Source organism: Arachis hypogaea, chromosome 20, assembly GCF_003086295.3.
Source record: "Arachis hypogaea cultivar Tifrunner chromosome 20, arahy.Tifrunner.gnm2.J5K5, whole genome shotgun sequence".
Classification (NCBI taxonomy): domain Eukaryota; kingdom Viridiplantae; phylum Streptophyta; class Magnoliopsida; order Fabales; family Fabaceae; genus Arachis; species Arachis hypogaea.
This window is the reverse complement of record NC_092055.1, coordinates 134,809,088-134,827,476: the sequence shown is the minus strand read 5'-3', so window position 1 is coordinate 134,827,476 and position 18,389 is coordinate 134,809,088. Positions and strand designations below refer to the sequence as shown.

At 34.7% G+C, this 18,389-nt stretch overlaps 4 protein-coding genes across 4 annotated transcripts; 3 read left to right on the top strand and 1 right to left on the bottom strand.

The window, feature by feature from the left end:
- The first annotated feature begins 1,751 nt into the window (after positions 1-1,751).
- LOC112783634 (vesicle transport v-SNARE 13) lies at positions 1,752-4,896 on the top strand. The gene is made up of 6 exons (XM_025826669.2): positions 1,752-2,143; positions 2,360-2,475; positions 3,073-3,131; positions 3,211-3,399; positions 4,171-4,341; positions 4,502-4,896. The coding sequence occupies exons 2-6, from the start codon at positions 2,382-2,384 to the stop codon at positions 4,652-4,654; spliced, it is 666 nt and encodes a 221-aa protein (XP_025682454.1). The 5' UTR covers positions 1,752-2,143; positions 2,360-2,381; the 3' UTR covers positions 4,655-4,896.
- Positions 4,897-7,096: 2,200 nt separating this feature from the next.
- LOC112784174 (pentatricopeptide repeat-containing protein At5g15340, mitochondrial) lies at positions 7,097-9,498 on the top strand. Its single transcript, XM_025827293.3, has one exon. It carries the CDS (start codon positions 7,357-7,359, stop codon positions 9,256-9,258), a length of 1,902 nt encoding a protein of 633 aa, XP_025683078.1. The 5' UTR covers positions 7,097-7,356; the 3' UTR covers positions 9,259-9,498.
- Positions 9,499-10,274: 776 nt separating this feature from the next.
- LOC112784794 (sm-like protein LSM8) lies at positions 10,275-13,866 on the top strand. The gene is made up of 6 exons (XM_025828120.3): positions 10,275-10,618; positions 12,443-12,523; positions 12,660-12,700; positions 12,801-12,875; positions 13,477-13,529; positions 13,611-13,866. Exons 2-6 carry the CDS (start codon positions 12,487-12,489, stop codon positions 13,699-13,701), a joined length of 297 nt encoding a protein of 98 aa, XP_025683905.1. The 5' UTR covers positions 10,275-10,618; positions 12,443-12,486; the 3' UTR covers positions 13,702-13,866.
- A 1,493-nt stretch (positions 13,867-15,359) lies between these two features.
- On the bottom strand, positions 15,360-17,652 carry LOC112786850 (uncharacterized). Its single transcript, XM_025830222.3, has 5 exons — positions 16,713-17,652; positions 16,456-16,542; positions 16,225-16,374; positions 15,935-16,120; positions 15,360-15,606 (listed from the first exon to the last, which is right to left on the bottom strand). The coding sequence occupies exons 1-5, from the start codon at positions 16,884-16,886 to the stop codon at positions 15,502-15,504; spliced, it is 702 nt and encodes a 233-aa protein (XP_025686007.1). The 5' UTR covers positions 16,887-17,652; the 3' UTR covers positions 15,360-15,501.
- Positions 17,653-18,389: the final 737 nt, after the last annotated feature.

Below are 18,389 nucleotides of genomic sequence, written 5' to 3'. Positions count from 1 at the left end.
TCCACACTCCTAATCTTCAGATACATCTCCTTAAAGTTCTTAAACAATGACTTATAAAGTTTAAACACAGCAAACCCAGGTGAACTGTTCAAATTCACCCAACCCCCTTCCAAACACCTTTCGCCTGGAACAGTGAGAAAAACAACTCCACTGTTGACGGTTCCTCCAAATACTCCATCAGAATTTCAAACCCACGAAGAAATGCCCAACCATTCGGATGGAGCTGTGAGGGTGCACAGTTCAATTGTTTCAGCACGTGACACTCAAACTCGCTAAATGGAAGCTTCACTCCCAATTCTTCTAACACACTACTGTACTTATAAAAGAACTCAAAACCTTCCCCCTGTGGAACACACGTTCTTCAACTTCACAAGGAAGCAACTCCAGATGCACCCTACACTTACCCCTCACAAGTTTACTGACGTCTATCTCCTTCACAGCACCTTCATCCAAAAACAGCGATGGATACCTCCTCACATCCTCATTCACCCAATCATAAGACCAGTCAATCTTATCCTTCTTCTCTTTCTCAAAGCCCATTATCAAACAAAAAACAAAAAGGGAAGAACAACAAACAAGAAAACAGAGAATGGAAGACAAAGGTCACAGATGACGGAAATAAAACAAGGTAATACCTCTCTTGCTCATACTTTGCTTCAAAATTCCTCTGATAAAGTTCAGATAATCTTATGTCAAAATGCCAAACCCTTTCAATTCCAAGGTTAAATTCAAAACCCCAAAACTGCTTCCCAATACCACCAAACAGTCACTTCAACTGCCCCAAAAGAAATGATGTGCATTGGAAAGACGCACATCATTAATAACTACACACCTCTCTCTCTCTCTCTCTTATTTATATTATTTTATTAACTGTTTAACAAAGCACCTTGAATTGGGGGTTCCAAGGCCACGTCAAATGCCGAGTTAGGGACCAACTTAACAACCGACTTGTTCAATAAAAAGCTTAACCTGCTTCATTAAGCACAATTCCCAAGCTAAGCTTGAGGGCTATGATACGACCGTTACTGAGCCGATGTCATAACTCGGCATCAAATACCATAACTCGGCATTATTAACCATAATTCGGCATAAAGCGTTACAATTCGACTTAATGGACTGCTTTATAAAAGTGAAACGTCCGACCTAACATTATTACTCTTTAATCCAGACAATAAAGCAAAAGCATAACCGACTTGTACGCTTTCACTTATAAAAGATATGATCTTCTATCCAAAAGACACATTGAATTCTCGATACTGATTTAAGTTTCGGAGTGTCTTTGCAGGTACACTCCCCCCTTATTTCTTGCTCACGCTCTACGCAATTGGACATCTCCTCGGAGTAAAGCTCGGACTTCCACAAGGCTCAAAGGTCGGCACCGGAGATAACAACTCGGTGTCGATTCCCAGAAATTGAGCTCTCCCTTCAGATATCCATATAAGAACAGTGTCTTAACTTAAAAGTGATACACAAATTTTATCAAAAATGATATTCGTACACTAAAATTAACCACTAAAATCAGCCACTAATATATTTGTGCATAAATATATATGTGATTTAATTTATTTTTAACATATATTTATATTCTAGCATATATTTTATATTAATAACTGATTTTGATAATTAATTTTAATGTACATGTAGTATAATCTAAATTTTATATATTTATATTTATTCTTGTGCATCAAATATTTGTATCTTCCTAAACCAAATGAAGGATATGTATCACTATATTTATATCTCTCTCAAACATGCACAATAATCAAACTCATCCTATTGTCTAAGTAACAAATGCTTTTAATTTTTATTGCATTAACGACTTAATGTGATAGATAACATAATCTCTTTTATGTAAAGATATGCTAATTAAACTCAATATTTTTCCTCTATGTAAAAGTGTTTCCTATGAAAAAGTCATGAGGGCCTCCTAGTCATACTCTCCAATCGGCCAATCCTCCAATCACATAAAAGAGAAAACGCAAGACTCAGTAACGTCAGAATTCTGACCGCAACAATCCCACTTACCATTCATCCTCCACTAATATTCCTTCCATTGTCGTTTTATTCCTTCTCCCAAACAAAACGCATCCACCTCTCTCCGCCCAATTCTCTGCCGTCGTTTCCACTCCTCCGGCCATAGCAGGTTCGATTCACTCCTCTACCTTGAATTTTTCGATCAGTTTCCGTTCCTCTTCTTTTGTTATTTATTTATTCATTTATTGTGTTGATTGAATTAGGGTTTCTATGCCTGATTTTGGATCCTAATAGTTTGAATTTCGTTGAGCTAAATTATTAATTGATGCTTTCGTTCTTTTAATTGGTTCATTTTTTTTGTTATTGTTGATCGTGAATCGAGCAGAGGGCGTATAAGGTTATCGACGATGAGCAACGTATTCGAGGGATACGAGCGCCAGTACTGTGAGTTATCGGCGAATCTATCGAAGAAGTGCACTGCGGCTGCTTCTCTTAATGGAGGTATTTGCTGATTTTTTATTGATCTTACGCTTATTGTTGTTTTTATTGAATCATCTTCTTTGGGTTGATACTTTGTGGTTTTTAGTCAGTGTGATTGTTTTGAATGTTATTGATTGAAGAGTTTAGTGTCTTCATCAGTATCTACAAGACTATAGGTTAATTAATCTGAGTCCTCTCTTTCTATCTTTTTTTTTTTTTTTGACCGTTTAGAATGTGTAAATTCGGATAATGGTACATAATATTCTCTAGGACATAGGTCTCTTTAAGTTATTGTTGTATATCTCCTTTCGAGTTTCGACCAAAGTTCCAAAGCAATATTGATGCAAAATTTGTTGTTCCTAGAAATAGATTGCCTACGGAAAGGTGATTTTCCCCCCTTAGTTTATAAGCTTTCAGTTTTCACTTATCATTACAGAAATGACAGACTCGTTCTGTTTATTGCTTTCAAGATATTTTGTAATGGTATTGTGAAAGCAATTTCCGAGGCCTCCCAGCTCCTAGTATGGTCATGATTAAGGAATGTCTTGTCCCTTTCTGAAGTGTTGAGTTATGTATATTCAATCAATAATTTTTATTAATTTTTTGTTTAATCTGCAGAGCAAAAGAAGCAAAAAGTTTCGGAAGTAAAGACTGGAATTGATGAAGCAGAAGCTTTGGTACTTTCTACAACTCTTTATAATACATTTTTTTAAGGAAATATGGGATTCTGATATGGTTTTGCTAGTGAATTTGTAGATCCGAAAGATGGACCTTGAGGCAAGAAGTTTGCAGCCAAATATCAAGGCTGTTCTTCTTGCTAAGTTGCGGGAGTATAAATCTGATCTCAACAATCTTAAAAGCGAAGTTAAAAAAATTGTATCTGGTAACTTGAACCCCTCTGCACGGGATGAGTTGTTGGAATCAGGCATGGCAGATGCTATGACGGTATAATTCCTTTATTTTACAGCCCTTATTGATGTTCAATGATAATTGATTGTGATTACATGCTGTTGAATCTTCAAACATAAGGTTTGCAGGAAACATATTCATTTAAAACAGGCACAGTATGATTTTCTATATCATTTTTTGTACTTAAGGAAAGGATTTAAAGCCTTAGAGAAAGAGAAGCAACCTTTCATGGTGAATAAATTGTAAAATGTATGTTTTAATTCTGTTGATGGTTATTTCCTAATTCCTAGTGAAGTGGACTAAAACCAAAATAGTAAGCATAATGTTTATCTAAGTAGATCATAATATGATTAAAATACCTTTTTCTACCCATGGCTGCTTTGATACTTACTAATATGTGATGAATGGTAGATGAGGTGGAAATGTGTTTTTATTTATCAGATTAGTTTCGATGGCTACTAATCCTAGAACCTTTCATTGAGTCCTATTGCTGTAAATTACTTTCTTCTTGTCTGATGTACAAATGTTGAGAATAACTGAAAGCAGATTTAATCCTCCCTTCTGAACACTTGTTTATTGAATTTGTGCCACCAAACCTGATATTAAAAGAAATTATGTTTGCATCGTGTTTTGTGTACACCTCCTTTGTACCCCTTCTTTTTATCGTATAAAAGCAAACTTTTTATCTTCTCTCACTTCTTATCAATTACTTTTAATACAAAAAATGAAAGGCGTACAAGAGTGGTATGAACAAAAATGGTGCATCTAACATTCCTTTGATATTAACTTCTAATGTGAATGCATTAGGCATCAGCTGATCAGAGATCAAGATTAATGATGTCAACTGAGAGGCTGAACAAGACCAGTGAAAGAGTTAAGGACAGTAGAAGAACAATGCTGGAAACAGAAGAGCTTGGTGTTTCAATTCTTCAAGATTTGCACTCGCAACGACAATCCCTGTTGCATGCACACAATACGGTAACCTTTTCTATAATGTTTAATATGCGTCTGTGATTCTTTTGATATTTAAGTTTGTCTTGAAAATATCGTGTTCTATGCCAGTAATTTCTATATGCTGGTGACTATGGGACCATCATTTATGTAGTCTTGATCTATATTATAATATTCTTTGTTGCAGCTTCATGGTGTGGATGATAACATAGGCAAGAGTAAGAAAATTTTGACCAACATGTCAAGAAGGATGGACAGGAACAAATGGATTATCAGCTTCATTGTGTTCGTCCTAGTTGTTGCTATAGCCTTGATTCTATACTTCAAACTTGCAAAATAGCCAATTATGACTTCTTATTGGATTGGGTCACAAGATACAAGACTAGCATTATTTTCCTTGTTCTTGCCCCTCTTTCGGTTTCGATTATGTCAATTGAGAGTGCTTGGACAAAGATGGTGTGTTGTGCAGTGCTTTTTTCAATGTATGGCATGTGTGTTATGCCAGCTTTGTAATGTAAGGAATTTGATGATTTGATTTTACTCCCCCTTCCACATGATATTTGGATGAATTTATTCAAGAAACTACAACTGTCTGTGGTTATGCTGTTCAAATTTGAACGAGAATAGGCACTAACATATCCACACAATACTGTTCCTACGAAATTGCCTACACAAGACATCTACAATGACATTATGCATGTATATATGATGAGGCAATAAACTTAGTTGTATATTTTTTGGCCATATATTAAACATACCCACTTAGGATCTTACTCAACAATCAACATTCTCCAGAGCCACATAAATTCGCCTTCCAACATTATCATTGCTACTTGTTAATTCTTTGGGTTCCTTGCCAACCACATTACCATCATCTGGAAAAAAAAAATAAGTTTTATAAGAATTCAGCATCCATATTTTTTGGTGTCTAACAAAAATCAAAATAAATAGGAACACAACCCCGAAAAACTACACAGCATAATCCTTTAACAAAATCTGCCTGAGGCCATCACTTGGCTGAATCTATACCGAATGAAATAGTTGATAATATTGTTTAGTAAAAATACACTTCCATAATAATATTGTTTAGTAAAGATACACTTTCATAGAATCAGTTTCACAAATAAGAGAATTAGTGAATTATAACCAAGTTTCACAAATAAGAGAATTAGTGAATTATAACCAACTTTACAGGCAATCATAAGACCATTCCAAATTGTCAACAACTCATTCCTGAAAACTGAATCAAAGGGCAAACGCCTCGAGCTACTTAGCACCCAGGTGCCATAATGATCACGGATAACGCACCCAAAGCCCGCTACAAGAGAGTCCGGGAGAACACTAGCATCACAGTTGACCTTAAGTTGACCTTAAGAACATTTCGGGGGTGGCTGCCACAAAAAATTTTGGACTGCATAATCCCAAAAGTTTCTATCCTTCTTCACCCTTTTCAACTCATTCACCAATAGCAAGGCAAGAGATTTTCCTCCTAGGCCAAGGTTCATTCCGGTTGAAGAGATTATTACATCTATTCCGTTAAATCCACCAAATTCCAGCAGCCACTACTTCCTCTTTACCATTAATAACGCTAGTAATCCAGGATCGGAAGTTAGAAGCATTAGCATGTTCAACAATAGAAAGACCTAAAGAATTCCATATATCACGAGCAGTGGAACAATCCCGAAGACAATGTAACACAGATTCAGACTCATTACCACATTTATTATAAAGGTCACTCACTACTAGGCTCCTTTTATGACGAAAGACATTAGTGGGAATGGTATCATGCAATGCAAACCAAAAGAAGAATTTGACATTTTTCGGAATGAAAAGCTTCCATAGCCACTTTCAATTTCTGTCACCTCTCCATTGAAATTTCATATGCGCAAGCCAAGTGTACCTGCTTTTGGTAGTATAACCCTTCGAAGCAGCTTTCCAAATCTAACTTGATTTATTCACACTCCTTTTAGGAAGAGGAATAGCCTCCAAAAAAGATTTAATATCCTCGGAAATTGGGGTGAATAAGTTTTCAAAATTCCAAGTCCCATCATAATAAACATCATAAAACACGATATTTTCAAGACAAACGTGCTTATCAATAGAATCACAGATGCATATTAAACATTATAAAAAATGTTATCTTACTGTGCACATGTAACAGGAATTGTCGTTGCTAGTGCAAATCTTGAAGAATTGAAACATCAAGCTCTTTTGTTTCCAGCATTGTTCTTCTACTGTCCTCAACTCTTTCACTGATCTTGTTCAGCCTCTCAGTTGACATCATTAATCTTGATCTCTGATCAACTGATGCCTAATGTATTCACATTAGAAGTTAATATCAAAGGAATGTTATATGCACCATTTTTGTTCATACTACTCTTGCACGCCTTTCATTTTTTTAATTAAAAGTAATAGATAAGAACTGAGAAGATAAAAAGTTTGTTTTTATACAATAAAAAGGAGGTGTAGACAAAACATGATGCAAACATAATTTTTTTTTGGGTTATGCTAGGTAACCAATAACTTTTTTGAACAACATGAACAACAGATCCTAAAATCGGCTCAATTCAAGTAAAACACACTACACTCCAATTACTCACCTAAATCTTAATATTAGAATAACTATTCACACACTTAGTAAATTGAACATCCGATATATCTATTATTCACATTGTTTAATTTTTTCATTTTCTACCTATACTTTTTCTTTCTTTTAATATCAGGATTGGTGGCACAAATTCAATAAATGAGTGTTCAGAAGGGAGGATTAAATCTGTTTTCAGTTATTCTCAACATTTGTACATCAGACAAGACGAAAGTAATTTACAGCAACAGGACTCAATGAAAGGTTCTCGGATTAGTAGCCAACGAAACTAATCTGATAAATAAAAACACATTTCCGCCTCATCAACCATTCATCACATATTAGTATCAAAACAGCCATGGGTAGAAAAAGGTATTTTTAATCATGGTTGAATTTGGTATAACCTTTTTAATATTAATACGTACACCCTTCTAAAATTGATTGAAGTGGTAAATGGTATGACATGGACACTCCCACACGCCCACCATACCCCCGCCCTCCACCTCCGCGCCCTCCTCCGCCGCTGCGCCCGCACCTCCTCCCCCCGCACCGCCACCCAGCTCCACGCCGCCGCCCTCGTCTCTGGCCTCCTGCCACCCACCTCCTCCGACCCCCACTCCCTCCTCAACGCCCTCTTCCACCTCTACTCTCTCTCCTCCCTCTCCCTCTCCCATGCCATCCACCTCTTCCATCAAATCCCCAACTCCCACAAAGACTCCGTCGACTACACTGCCCTCATCTCTGCCACTAACCCCAACCATGCCCTTCGCCTTTTCTCCGAAATGCGCTCCCTCGCCCTCCCCCTTGACCCCGTCTCCGTACTCTGCGTCCTCACCAAGTGCTCCCATCTCGGCTGCGTCAAAACGGGCTCGCAGCTTCATGCACTTGTGGTGAAGCTTGGGGTTTCTGGGTGTGTTAGAGTCTGCAATGCTTTGATGGATGTTTATGTGAAGTGTGGGCTTGTGGATGGGGTTAGAAGAGTTTTCGAGGATATGGGGTTGAAGAGTGTGGTGTCTTGGACTGTGGTCTTGGAAGGTGTGGTGAAAGGGGAGGGTTTGGAGAATGGGCGGAAGGTGTTCGATGAAATGCCGGAGAGGAATGAGGTTGCTTGGACTGTGATGATTGTGGGGTATGTTGAGAATGGGATGACTAGGGAGGCTTTTGAGCTTTTGAGGGAGATGATTTTTGGGTGTGGGTTTGTGTTGAATGGTGTAAGCCTTTGTTCGATTCTTTCGGCTTGTTCGCGGTCTGGGGATGTGAGCTTGGGGAGGTGGGTTCATGGGTATGCTGTGAAGGAAATTGGGTGGGATGTGGGTGTCATGGTGGGAACTGGGTTGGTTGACATGTATGCAAAGTGTGGGAGGATTGGTGCTGCCTTGGTTGTGTTCAGGAACATGCCAAGGAGAAATGTAGTGGCGTGGAATGCCATGATTGGTGGGTTGGCCATGCATGGGAAGGGAAAGGATGTGGTGGATATGTTTGATTCCATGATCGGAGAAGGAGTGAGCCCTGATGGTTTGACTTTCTTGGCCTTGTTGAGTGCTTGCAGTCATTCGGGTATGGTTGATCTCGGTTGGAAGTACTTCAACGAGCTTGAGTCCATTCATGGGATAAATCCGGAAATGGAGCATTATGCTTGCATGGTGGACCTCCTTGGTCGAGCCGGACGATTGGAAGAAGCCGAAGCTTTTATTAAAAGCATGCCATTTGCTCCAAATGAAGTTGTTCTGGGGTCTCTTTTTGGCTCTTGTTACACACATGGGAAGGTGAAGCTTGGGGAACAGATTATGAGAGAGTTGGTTCAGATGGATCCATATAACACTGAGTATCATGTCTTGCTTTCCAACATGTATGCCTTGTCTGGGAAAGAGGAAAAGGCAAATTTCTTCAGGAAGGTTCTTAAGAAAAGGGGTATCAAAAAGGTGCCAGGAACGAGCTCAATGTATGTTGGTGGCCAGCTTCATCAGTTCATCGCCGGCGATAAGTCTCACCCGCAAACTGCAGGGATTTACATGATGCTAGATGACATGATTCGCCGGTTGAGGTTGGGTGGCTATGTTCCCAATACAAGTTCTCAGGTTTTGTTTGGTTGTTCCACCAGGGATGATTGCACTGAGGCATTGGAGGAGGTAGAACAAGTGTTGTTCACTCATAGTGAGAAGCTTGCACTTGCTTTTGGCCTAACAAGCACTCCATCAGGTTCTCCAATACACATTTTCAAGAACCTAAGGATTTGCCAAGACTGTCATTCTGCTATGAAGATTGCATCTTATGTATACAACCGTGAAATCGTGGTCCGAGATCGATATCGGTTTCATAGTTTCAAGCAAGGTTCTTGTTCTTGCTCTGACTATTGGTGAATTCAGCAGGGATGGGAGCTTGGTAGGAGTGTTGGGGAAGGATGAGATATACCTGTTAATCCATTGATCCAGTAGTGTAGATATTTTAGTGAAAGCTATGTATAAAGTTTCCCATAAAAGTATACTTGTAGGTTTAAAATCTCTTCAAAGTAAAATCTCCCAGTTGTGGCAATTACCAATTAGTCTAATTTCTGTAATTCTATTCTTATTTAATATTAATACAGACTCAATTTCCAAGCAGAATGTAACTATAACACCGGGTAGGAATAAGTCGTCGTCCTAACATTCGTTATTGATCTTCTAGCATATCGGAATCATGTAGATCTGCTACCACATTCAGATCTATATAAGTATATATTGGCCTCTTAAATTTGGTAAATTTTACTATGGCGCTTAAGTTTTCTATTTTTCATTTTTGTTACAATAATTAAATATTTCGTTAACAACTTTTTGAACCATTTTTTTAAGTGTAAATATGTGATCATAGTATCATACAACAGCAAATTAATGTCTTGGAAACTTGTTAATGAGATATTTGTTTATTTTACAAATATAAACAGAAGAGTTTATCACTAAAATAAAGATATAATTATGTGAATTTTGCAACCCTAAAAAACATATATTTAATTAAAAAATTTGTGAACTAATATATAATAATCACACATTTAATTTATATTCTAAAAGGAATTAAAATTGTTTTCTTTTAATTCTAAGTTATTTGAATATAATATTAAAATTTAATAGTACAAATATTTATTAAATTTGTTACTAAATAGAAATAAAAAGAAAATTTATTTGTTAAAGTGTTAATTTTTATTCTATGATCAAATTGGTCTTAAATTTTTTATTCTAATAACATGTCATATGATAGGCCAATAAAATATATAGCTCAAATAATACAGTCTTTTTTTACCTACTTAAAAATTGTAAATTTAAATCTCTTCATATCTCGTGATCTCTAAATAAATATGAAGAGACTATCCTATTTGAATTAGAACTCGTTGGCTTCTCAGTTAATTGTTATCTCATCTTAGCATTTTATTAACAAAAATACATTGAATTATACTTTTTCGTAGGTAATGCGCACAGCAAATTATAGAATTACTAAAATGCCCTTTGGTGTGCAATCCAAAGTTTGTTACCGGCCCTAATTGTCCCCAAACCCAGTAAACCCTAAACCCTCAACCTCCATTCTCCCTTCGCTTCCTTCTGTCTCTCTGATCCCGCGCCATCGCGTTTCTGGGTTCACAGCTTCAGTCTCTTTCCTTCCTCCCGTCGTCGACTCCCGTCGCCAACTCCCGTCGCGCGGTCTTGTCCCTTGCTTCGGCTGCGTCGTTCTTCCGTCGTTTCCTCAGTTCGGGTAGGTCATATGATCCCTTGCTCTGGTCGTATTCTTTGCTTTTTTATTGAACTTTTAATTTGTAATTTTCTGTTGCTGTGGTGTTGAGTTGTTATTGCTGATATGTTGCTCGAGTTTTTGTTGCGGCTGCTGCCTGCTGTTGTGTTGTTATTGCTGCTATGTTGTTACTTGTTAGATGATGTTGCTATTGATCAAATTGGCGCTATTACATTTCATGATTCATGTCTTGATTCTTCTGGTCAAGATTTTGGAAATAGAAATGAATGTGAAAATTATCCCAATGAAAAAAAACACTAACAAATTTTTGTGGATTTTGATGATTGATGGTAAACTTTGAAGATGTCTTCTGATATTTGGCTATTTGCCTTTGTAAATTTGAGAGTTGAGACTTGTGTTGCCCTTATATGAGCCACAGCCTACGTCGGACTATGTAATGTGATTTGGCAAATGATTACGAATGTTTAATTTTTGTCCATTTTTTGGATTTACATTAGAATATTTTTATACTTTTGTGTGCTTATTTATGATTTTTATGTTCTTTTATTATAACCTGGCTATTCTGGTTTATACCTTGTTAAACGAACCCCTGAACTTGTATCTAAAAACGGTTCGTCATCTGGTTTGGTTTTCGGTGCCTATTTATGTTTTTGTTGCTGTTTCTCCGCTGCTCAGCCGTTTAAGTCTCACACTTCCAAGTGTATTATTTGGTTGTTTTGTGTGTTCTATTTCTTTGTTTCTTTTCTGCTTCCCGGCTGTCGCTTTTGCATTCGTCCGCCCTTTTTTTCTCCTTTCTTTGTTTATATATTTTTGTTGCATTTCTGATCCATTTCTGTACCTCCACTGCTCCTCTTTCTTTTTTTTTTTTTTTTGTTATATTGTTTCTTAGACCAATGAAGATGACATGGTTTAGCATCTTCACCAGTGCTTTCTTATGTGATAAAAGTTATCACTGTCTTTAATGCTATTGTCTTTAATGCGATTATGCTTTAGTAGAGTAGATGTTTTGAGGGGGTTTTATTTTTTTTGTTGAATGTGTTTTTAATTGGTGCCAATAGACTGTATCTCGTGCAGATTACAGAAGAATGATCTGCAAATAGTAATCTCCTAGAGAAGCACTTGAAAGATGATTGATCCATACAAATTCAAATTAATTGCCTATTTGTATGTAAACTAACTAGTAATGGTCTGAGGAAATGCAACTTTTTTTATTCTTATATCATGAAACTGCTGAAGTTCAGATGTCCTATGAATGTGATTTGATGAATTACTTTATAAAAATGCAAAAATTTTCATGACCAAAGTAACATTGGGTGTGGTGCATTTTTTGGTGATGTTTTAGTGTATAATTTGTAAAGTGCCTCTTTAACAAATTGTTAGGGGTATTTTTGGAAAATTGTCTTATATTCCTGGGATTATCAGTGTTTGTCAAACACAACGATCTTCGTTCCCAGACATATTTTTTTAAGATTCCCTTGAAATTAATCCATCTACCAAACAGTTAAATATCATGCCTGGGCAAGTTATTGCTGGGGAAAGCATTCCTGGGATTGAAAACTCAATCTGTCTACTGAACACTCCATATGTGCACATGTTTCAAGTGCACTTCATGTTTGTATTTATTATGTCAGTGACTCTTAGTGAATGATGATCATGGAACTGTGCGCTTTTGATTTATGGGTTAATAATGATTTCGAAACTGATTTGTGGTGATTTTGTGTCTGTTCATGAACTATCTTTAATTGGTTTACAATATCTTCTTTTTGATATCCCAGTTTAACTGGCTCTATGCAACATTGTTTTATTGACATTGAATCTTTTACACAGGTGTGACAATAAGTGTGACTACAAATTAAACAAGTTCTTGCAAGATGTCAGATGGGCCTGGACTTGAGTCTCTTGTTGATCGTATGCTATCTTCAACTCTTGATATAGTTATATTGTTTGCTAAACATATTATTTTCATATGTAATTTTGTGAAGTATGCTTAATACATTCCAGTCGCTAGCTTTTACTGAATATTTTGGTGGTTGTGTTTCGGCAGAAACAATTTCAGTCATCACAAATGACGGGCGGAATATAGTAGTAAGATTTATCATTTCTATGAATTATCGATTGGTAGTATGTTGTGTGTAAATGGCTATTGTTGGTCCGAACTTGTAGTTACATTGCTTTATTTGTTCAGGGAATCCTGAAGGGTTTTGACCAGGCTACAAACATTATTCTGGATGAGTCTCACGAACGAGTTTATTCTACCAAGGTATTAATGGAATTCTGCAGGAAATTTTCTAAGATCGTTGGGTTAACAAGTATGAGTGTATGACTTCAATGAACTTAATATTTTAACCTCACTTAGAACAATCAAACTGGATTGCGGTGCTAGGAATTAACAGTTCTTTGTTGTGAAACATTGACTGTAAAGCACAGTGAATCAAACATCAAGTTTCATACTATTTGGGTACAAGTTACATGCTTCTCTTTAAAATTCGAGCTATAATTTATTTGTTGGAATAAATTACCATGTCTTAACATCAAAGATTTAAGCGTTACAATTCTAACCTGAAAGAGATAAAACTACCCAATGAACATCCCATTTTGGGTACTTTTGTTGACTTAATCTTTGATGGGTATGGAGTTAGTTTATATTTTTCATTGTTGGAATTATCAGTGCTCAATTATTTCAAGGTATAAAATGGTAGTTTATTCTTTATTGTTGTGTGATTAGAATAAAATCCTTCAAGACTCGATCAGATTGTATTTTAGCCATTTAGTTCCTTTCTAGATGCAACTTACTATAAAACGGTGAATATTTTGCTCTGTATGTAGTTCATTGATGACCTCATTCTGTTTTCTATTGGCAGGAAGGTGTCCAGCAACTTGTTCTAGGCTTGTACATCATTAGGGGTGACAACATGTATGTTCTTCTCAACATAAACATTTCTTGTTGTTGCATATATCTCTGCACCCTAAAACTTGTGTCCTTTTTCCATTGCAGAAGCGTTGTTGGTGAACTAGATGAAGATTTGGATTCAAACCTGGACTTGAAAAACCTTAGAGCACATCCCTTAAAGCCTGTTATTCACTGAAGTGAAGTTGAATGCCATTGGTTGTGACTTGCTTGGTATGAGGGCTTCAAAGAATTTGTATGAATGAATATATTGTTTACAACATAATATCTCTATCCAAAGAATTTAAATCTCTTGTATCTTGATGTTGAGAACACAAATATGAGCTTCTTTTTTATTTTTATATTTTAAAAATAGCAATATGAAATAACGATAGAAGTTATTTAATAATTAAAATATATACAAATAGGATACCATAACTTGCCCTAGATTGACCAAAGTTCAAAGGTATCCTAGCAATCATCTTGAAATATTAGAGACAACAATATTCTAAACAACAAACATACGAGAATGATTGTTTATGAGTAATAATTGGAAAGATAATTAGGAGGATAATTTATGATTTTCAATCATTCTTCATTATTTAAACAACTAAAAATCCAATCCTACGGCCAAGGATATCCGTGGGCGAATGCATCAACTAATCTTTCGTCGTGGATCATCTTCTTAAGGGCAAACATCTGCTACGAAATATTATATAAACTTGCAAAAGACATACTTATCCTAATAAAATCTAAACACACTCTTTGTCCTATTAACTAATTTACAATAAAATAACTGAATATCTAATCAATAAAACAGAAATTTTCACAGAGAAATTGAAAAATAAATATACAATTATTAGGAAAATCAAGTTAAAGTTGTGGTTATCAGTACCATGGATAGATAATGGTAGGATTGACACAAGACTAGAGTTTCTCTCCCTGAAGCAACCCAGGGATTATGATTGGCCATTTATTTTTTTATTAATAACACTGAGAAATTTCATTACTTATGTGACAATTCTTAATTTATCAATCTCTAAAATATGTTAAAATAGCACTAGTAGTCAGCAGCAAAAACAAAATCATGCAGAGTTTCAAGAAATTTACAATATTTCTTACATATCCCTGACTTATAAAATATAATATAATAAGCATGATTTGAACACGGCAGATACGAACATCAAACATATGGGTATGTGTTTATACACTTCAAAATCCAAATAACAATTAGTAACCTAAATATATTTGAGTTAGGTTTCAAATTCTTGTCTGTAATATGTAGGATACGTGTTCTGTTATCTTAGATTAAGAGGTTGTCCATTTAAACCAGCTAAAAAGGACCACCACGCAAAAAGTATTGATTTCAGTTAATCATTTAAAGTTTATTTTTCGGATTTTCAGCAACAAATGCAAAATTTTAAAACTTCCTAATTTCGGAATATTTAATGTAAAAACAAAACTTGAACTTTTGCATTTTATCTCCCACCATATTTCTCACTCGACAGATCAAGGACTAATTCAAACTTGAACACAATTTAAGAATTTGTCACTAGGTTGTTGCATGCACAAAGCGAGATTGAACCTCTCGACACTTATCTAAACGGACGTGTGAACTAACCACTTGACTAACCCAAATTGGTTTAAAACTTTTGACTTTTCAATACAAATTATTTTTCTTGTACTAATTTTTTGTCTTACGCAAGCATTTATTATTAATTTTTTTTTAAGAATAACTTTTGATATTTAATATATTCTCCTGTTTTTAGCATCCCATCCCATTAGAAAACAAAGCTGTCCAAAATATAAGTACTTCATACTAAGTACAAGCCAAAAACATAAAATAAAATTAGCAAGTAATTAATAGTTGTATGCATATTCATATATTGACAGGTTACAAGAATTGAATTACAGTTGATACAAGGCCATGGCATTGACCCTTCAGTTGGCTGTAAAATCCTCCAAAGAACAAATTAAATTGAATAATGAGCTGCAAATTTTAAACTGAATTCTTCTTGGATTTGTCCCTCTTAAACCTACCATAATCTGCTAATAATTTACCATGAAACTCCTGCCTCATTTCATCCATCATTCTTTTGAAAACCTGTTAAATCATGCATTCCACCAAAAACTTAGTTTAATAAAACTAAATAAGGATCATTTAGGTGCTCCAAGTTATAAAATTCTCTAGTAAACTCATAATACAGAGATACTAAGAGACATAATTTGATCAAACAAAATTTAAGACACTAACTTTTATGTGCTATCTCTGTCTATATATCTTTATTGTCACGAAACCCTTATCCCAAAAACTTAAGCTGATAGGAGAAGGCAACATTAATAGTTATATCTCTAACATTTATATTTCTTAACCTAAAACACTTATGATACTAAACACAGGGAAATTGAGTGATCAAAGAAAGTTTAATTACCAACTGCATGGCCTCTTGCAAGACACTATCTGGAATGAGAGCAATTGCTGGAGAAGAACAAAAACTCATTTTCATCTCCATTTCATTACTAAGCCAGCTATGATTTCCTTTCCTTTCTGGATATAAAGTCCCTCTAACATCCAAGGTAAAGTCCCTAGATACTATGCCTTGTAACTCCCACCTTAACTGCCAAAATGAAGGAGGAAGAAACTCGTCGCGCATAAGAAGTTATTCGACCACAGATCGGATATGCAATATATATGTTAATTTGAATTATAATTCATGCTTACAAAGTGGAGCTCCAAGATTTTGGTGACATGATGAGGAATGTTTGGTGGATAATCTTGTCCATTGGACTTGAATGTTAATCTTACATCTGCTGTTGGATATACATTTATGAATAAACATTGTATTGGAGGCATTTTGATTCTCCACTCTTCCTGTATAGTAATAAACACAACAATATTATTATTATTTATTTCCATTTTTTCTTTCTAGATTTTGAATGTGAAAGTCATCACCTCATTGAGCTGTTTGGTGCTCCCTTTGTCTGGGAATACAGCTCTGAATACTCTGTGTTTGTCATCCATGTAATGATCAAAGGAAGCCTGAAATTGAAAACATGGTGAATATTTCGACGAATCTCAAAAAAAAAAAAATGTTGTTCGAACAGTTAAAACTAGTTGTTCATTCAAACAGTAATAAAAAAAGTTGTTTGAATGAACAACTAATTTTAATTGTTCGAGTAATACCAACTTTTAGTATCAACTGAACATACCTCTGGCAATTCTTGAAGAGGAACATTGATAGTTTTTCTATAATTGAATGAACAAGTTTTTTGACACTTTATCACTAAGTTTGAATTTGATGCTGATTTTGTATGGCAGTTACCATGTAGCCTATGATTCTTCAGTAGTTGGGGTTGGCATGGAGAAATGAGAACACTTGCCATTGTCTTCTTATAAACTATGATATTTGTGAACAAATTAAAAACAAGATTATCTAGCTTTATAAGGCTTCCTTCTCAACATGGCAAGGAATTTTGGTTAGTATAATTAAATAACTAAATTAGATTAAATTATTTTTCTCTTAATCATGTTTTTTTTTTAAAGAAGAGAAGAATTAGCTGTAATGGGACAAAATAGTTTATCCAACTTAATATTTTGTTGAACTATGTTTGAAAGCTTTAATTTAATTTAATTTTTTTTTCTAATTGGACAAAATTGATAGTTGATGCTTGACACCAAAGTAAACCATTAGGACAAATTGGATAATTACAAAGTTAAATGCAATTTAGCTTTACAATTTTATGTTATATATAACTAATATAAGTCCCTTAAACTTTTTAAATATCTAATTATGTTAGTCTAAACTTTATAAAAGAAAATGTGTTAAGTAATTGTGAATTATTTTTTTTTTAAGAAAAAATTGTCAATATAATTAATCGGTCAAGTTTTACATATTTAAAGTTGAAAATTAAAGTGGTAGAGGATAAAGTATATAGTAAAATCTTAAATAAATGTATATTATGATATAGCAACGATCTATAGATAGAATATGCAAACTAAAATTTCTTGATATTAATAATGGGTTACGTTGTTTGAGGGATCACTTTATGTTACTTCCCTTGGATGGTAATAAAAGCTTGCAAGTATGTTCGATCATAGGGGCTCAAAGGACAAATTTGGCAAAATTGGTTGTCCACGTGGCCCATTTCTTTTGTAGTTTTGTGGTGTTCTTGCTTCACGGCAAAGACAAATGGCAAAAGAAACCAAAGTAAATGTGCCCAATAAATAAAAAGTTCCGCTACGTTACAAACAGCATATCTGTCAACTTCTGCCAAATCTTATTTATAATTGTGTTTTATGAAAGTATTTTCGTAGATGTGTCTAATAAAAATATCTTTTTTATGATTGTGTTTAATAAAAGTGTCTTTATAGATATATTTTCTGAATATGTTTCTTTATATATGTATTTAAAATATAATAATTAATTATTATTGATAATAAATTGGCAGATAATATATTGGTAGTTGGTATCTTATACTTTTTCATAAATAAATAAATAAATAAATAAATAAAACGGATAATTTGGACAAACCTTAGAAGTTGATGATTGGGTAAAAAAAGGAGAAAAGGAAAGAGGGGGGGGGGGGGGTAAGTGATTTATTCCGAATGTTTGTTGAAAAGAATTAGCTATAAAACTTTTTCTTAGTTGCACATACTCGCAGCAACGTAATTGTTTGAATATTTAAAAAATGACTAATAAGATTAGGTGTCTAATCTGTAAGTGAAGTCTTCTTCCTTTCGTCTTTTTTTAGTTTTTCTTTTTGTTTACTTTAATTGTGGGGACATAGATAGAGAAATAACTCTAATCTGTAGATATTTCTTCGAAATACGAAAAATTTTTTTACTTTAAATTATATATTAGTATTTGTTATTTTTTTCATAAAATC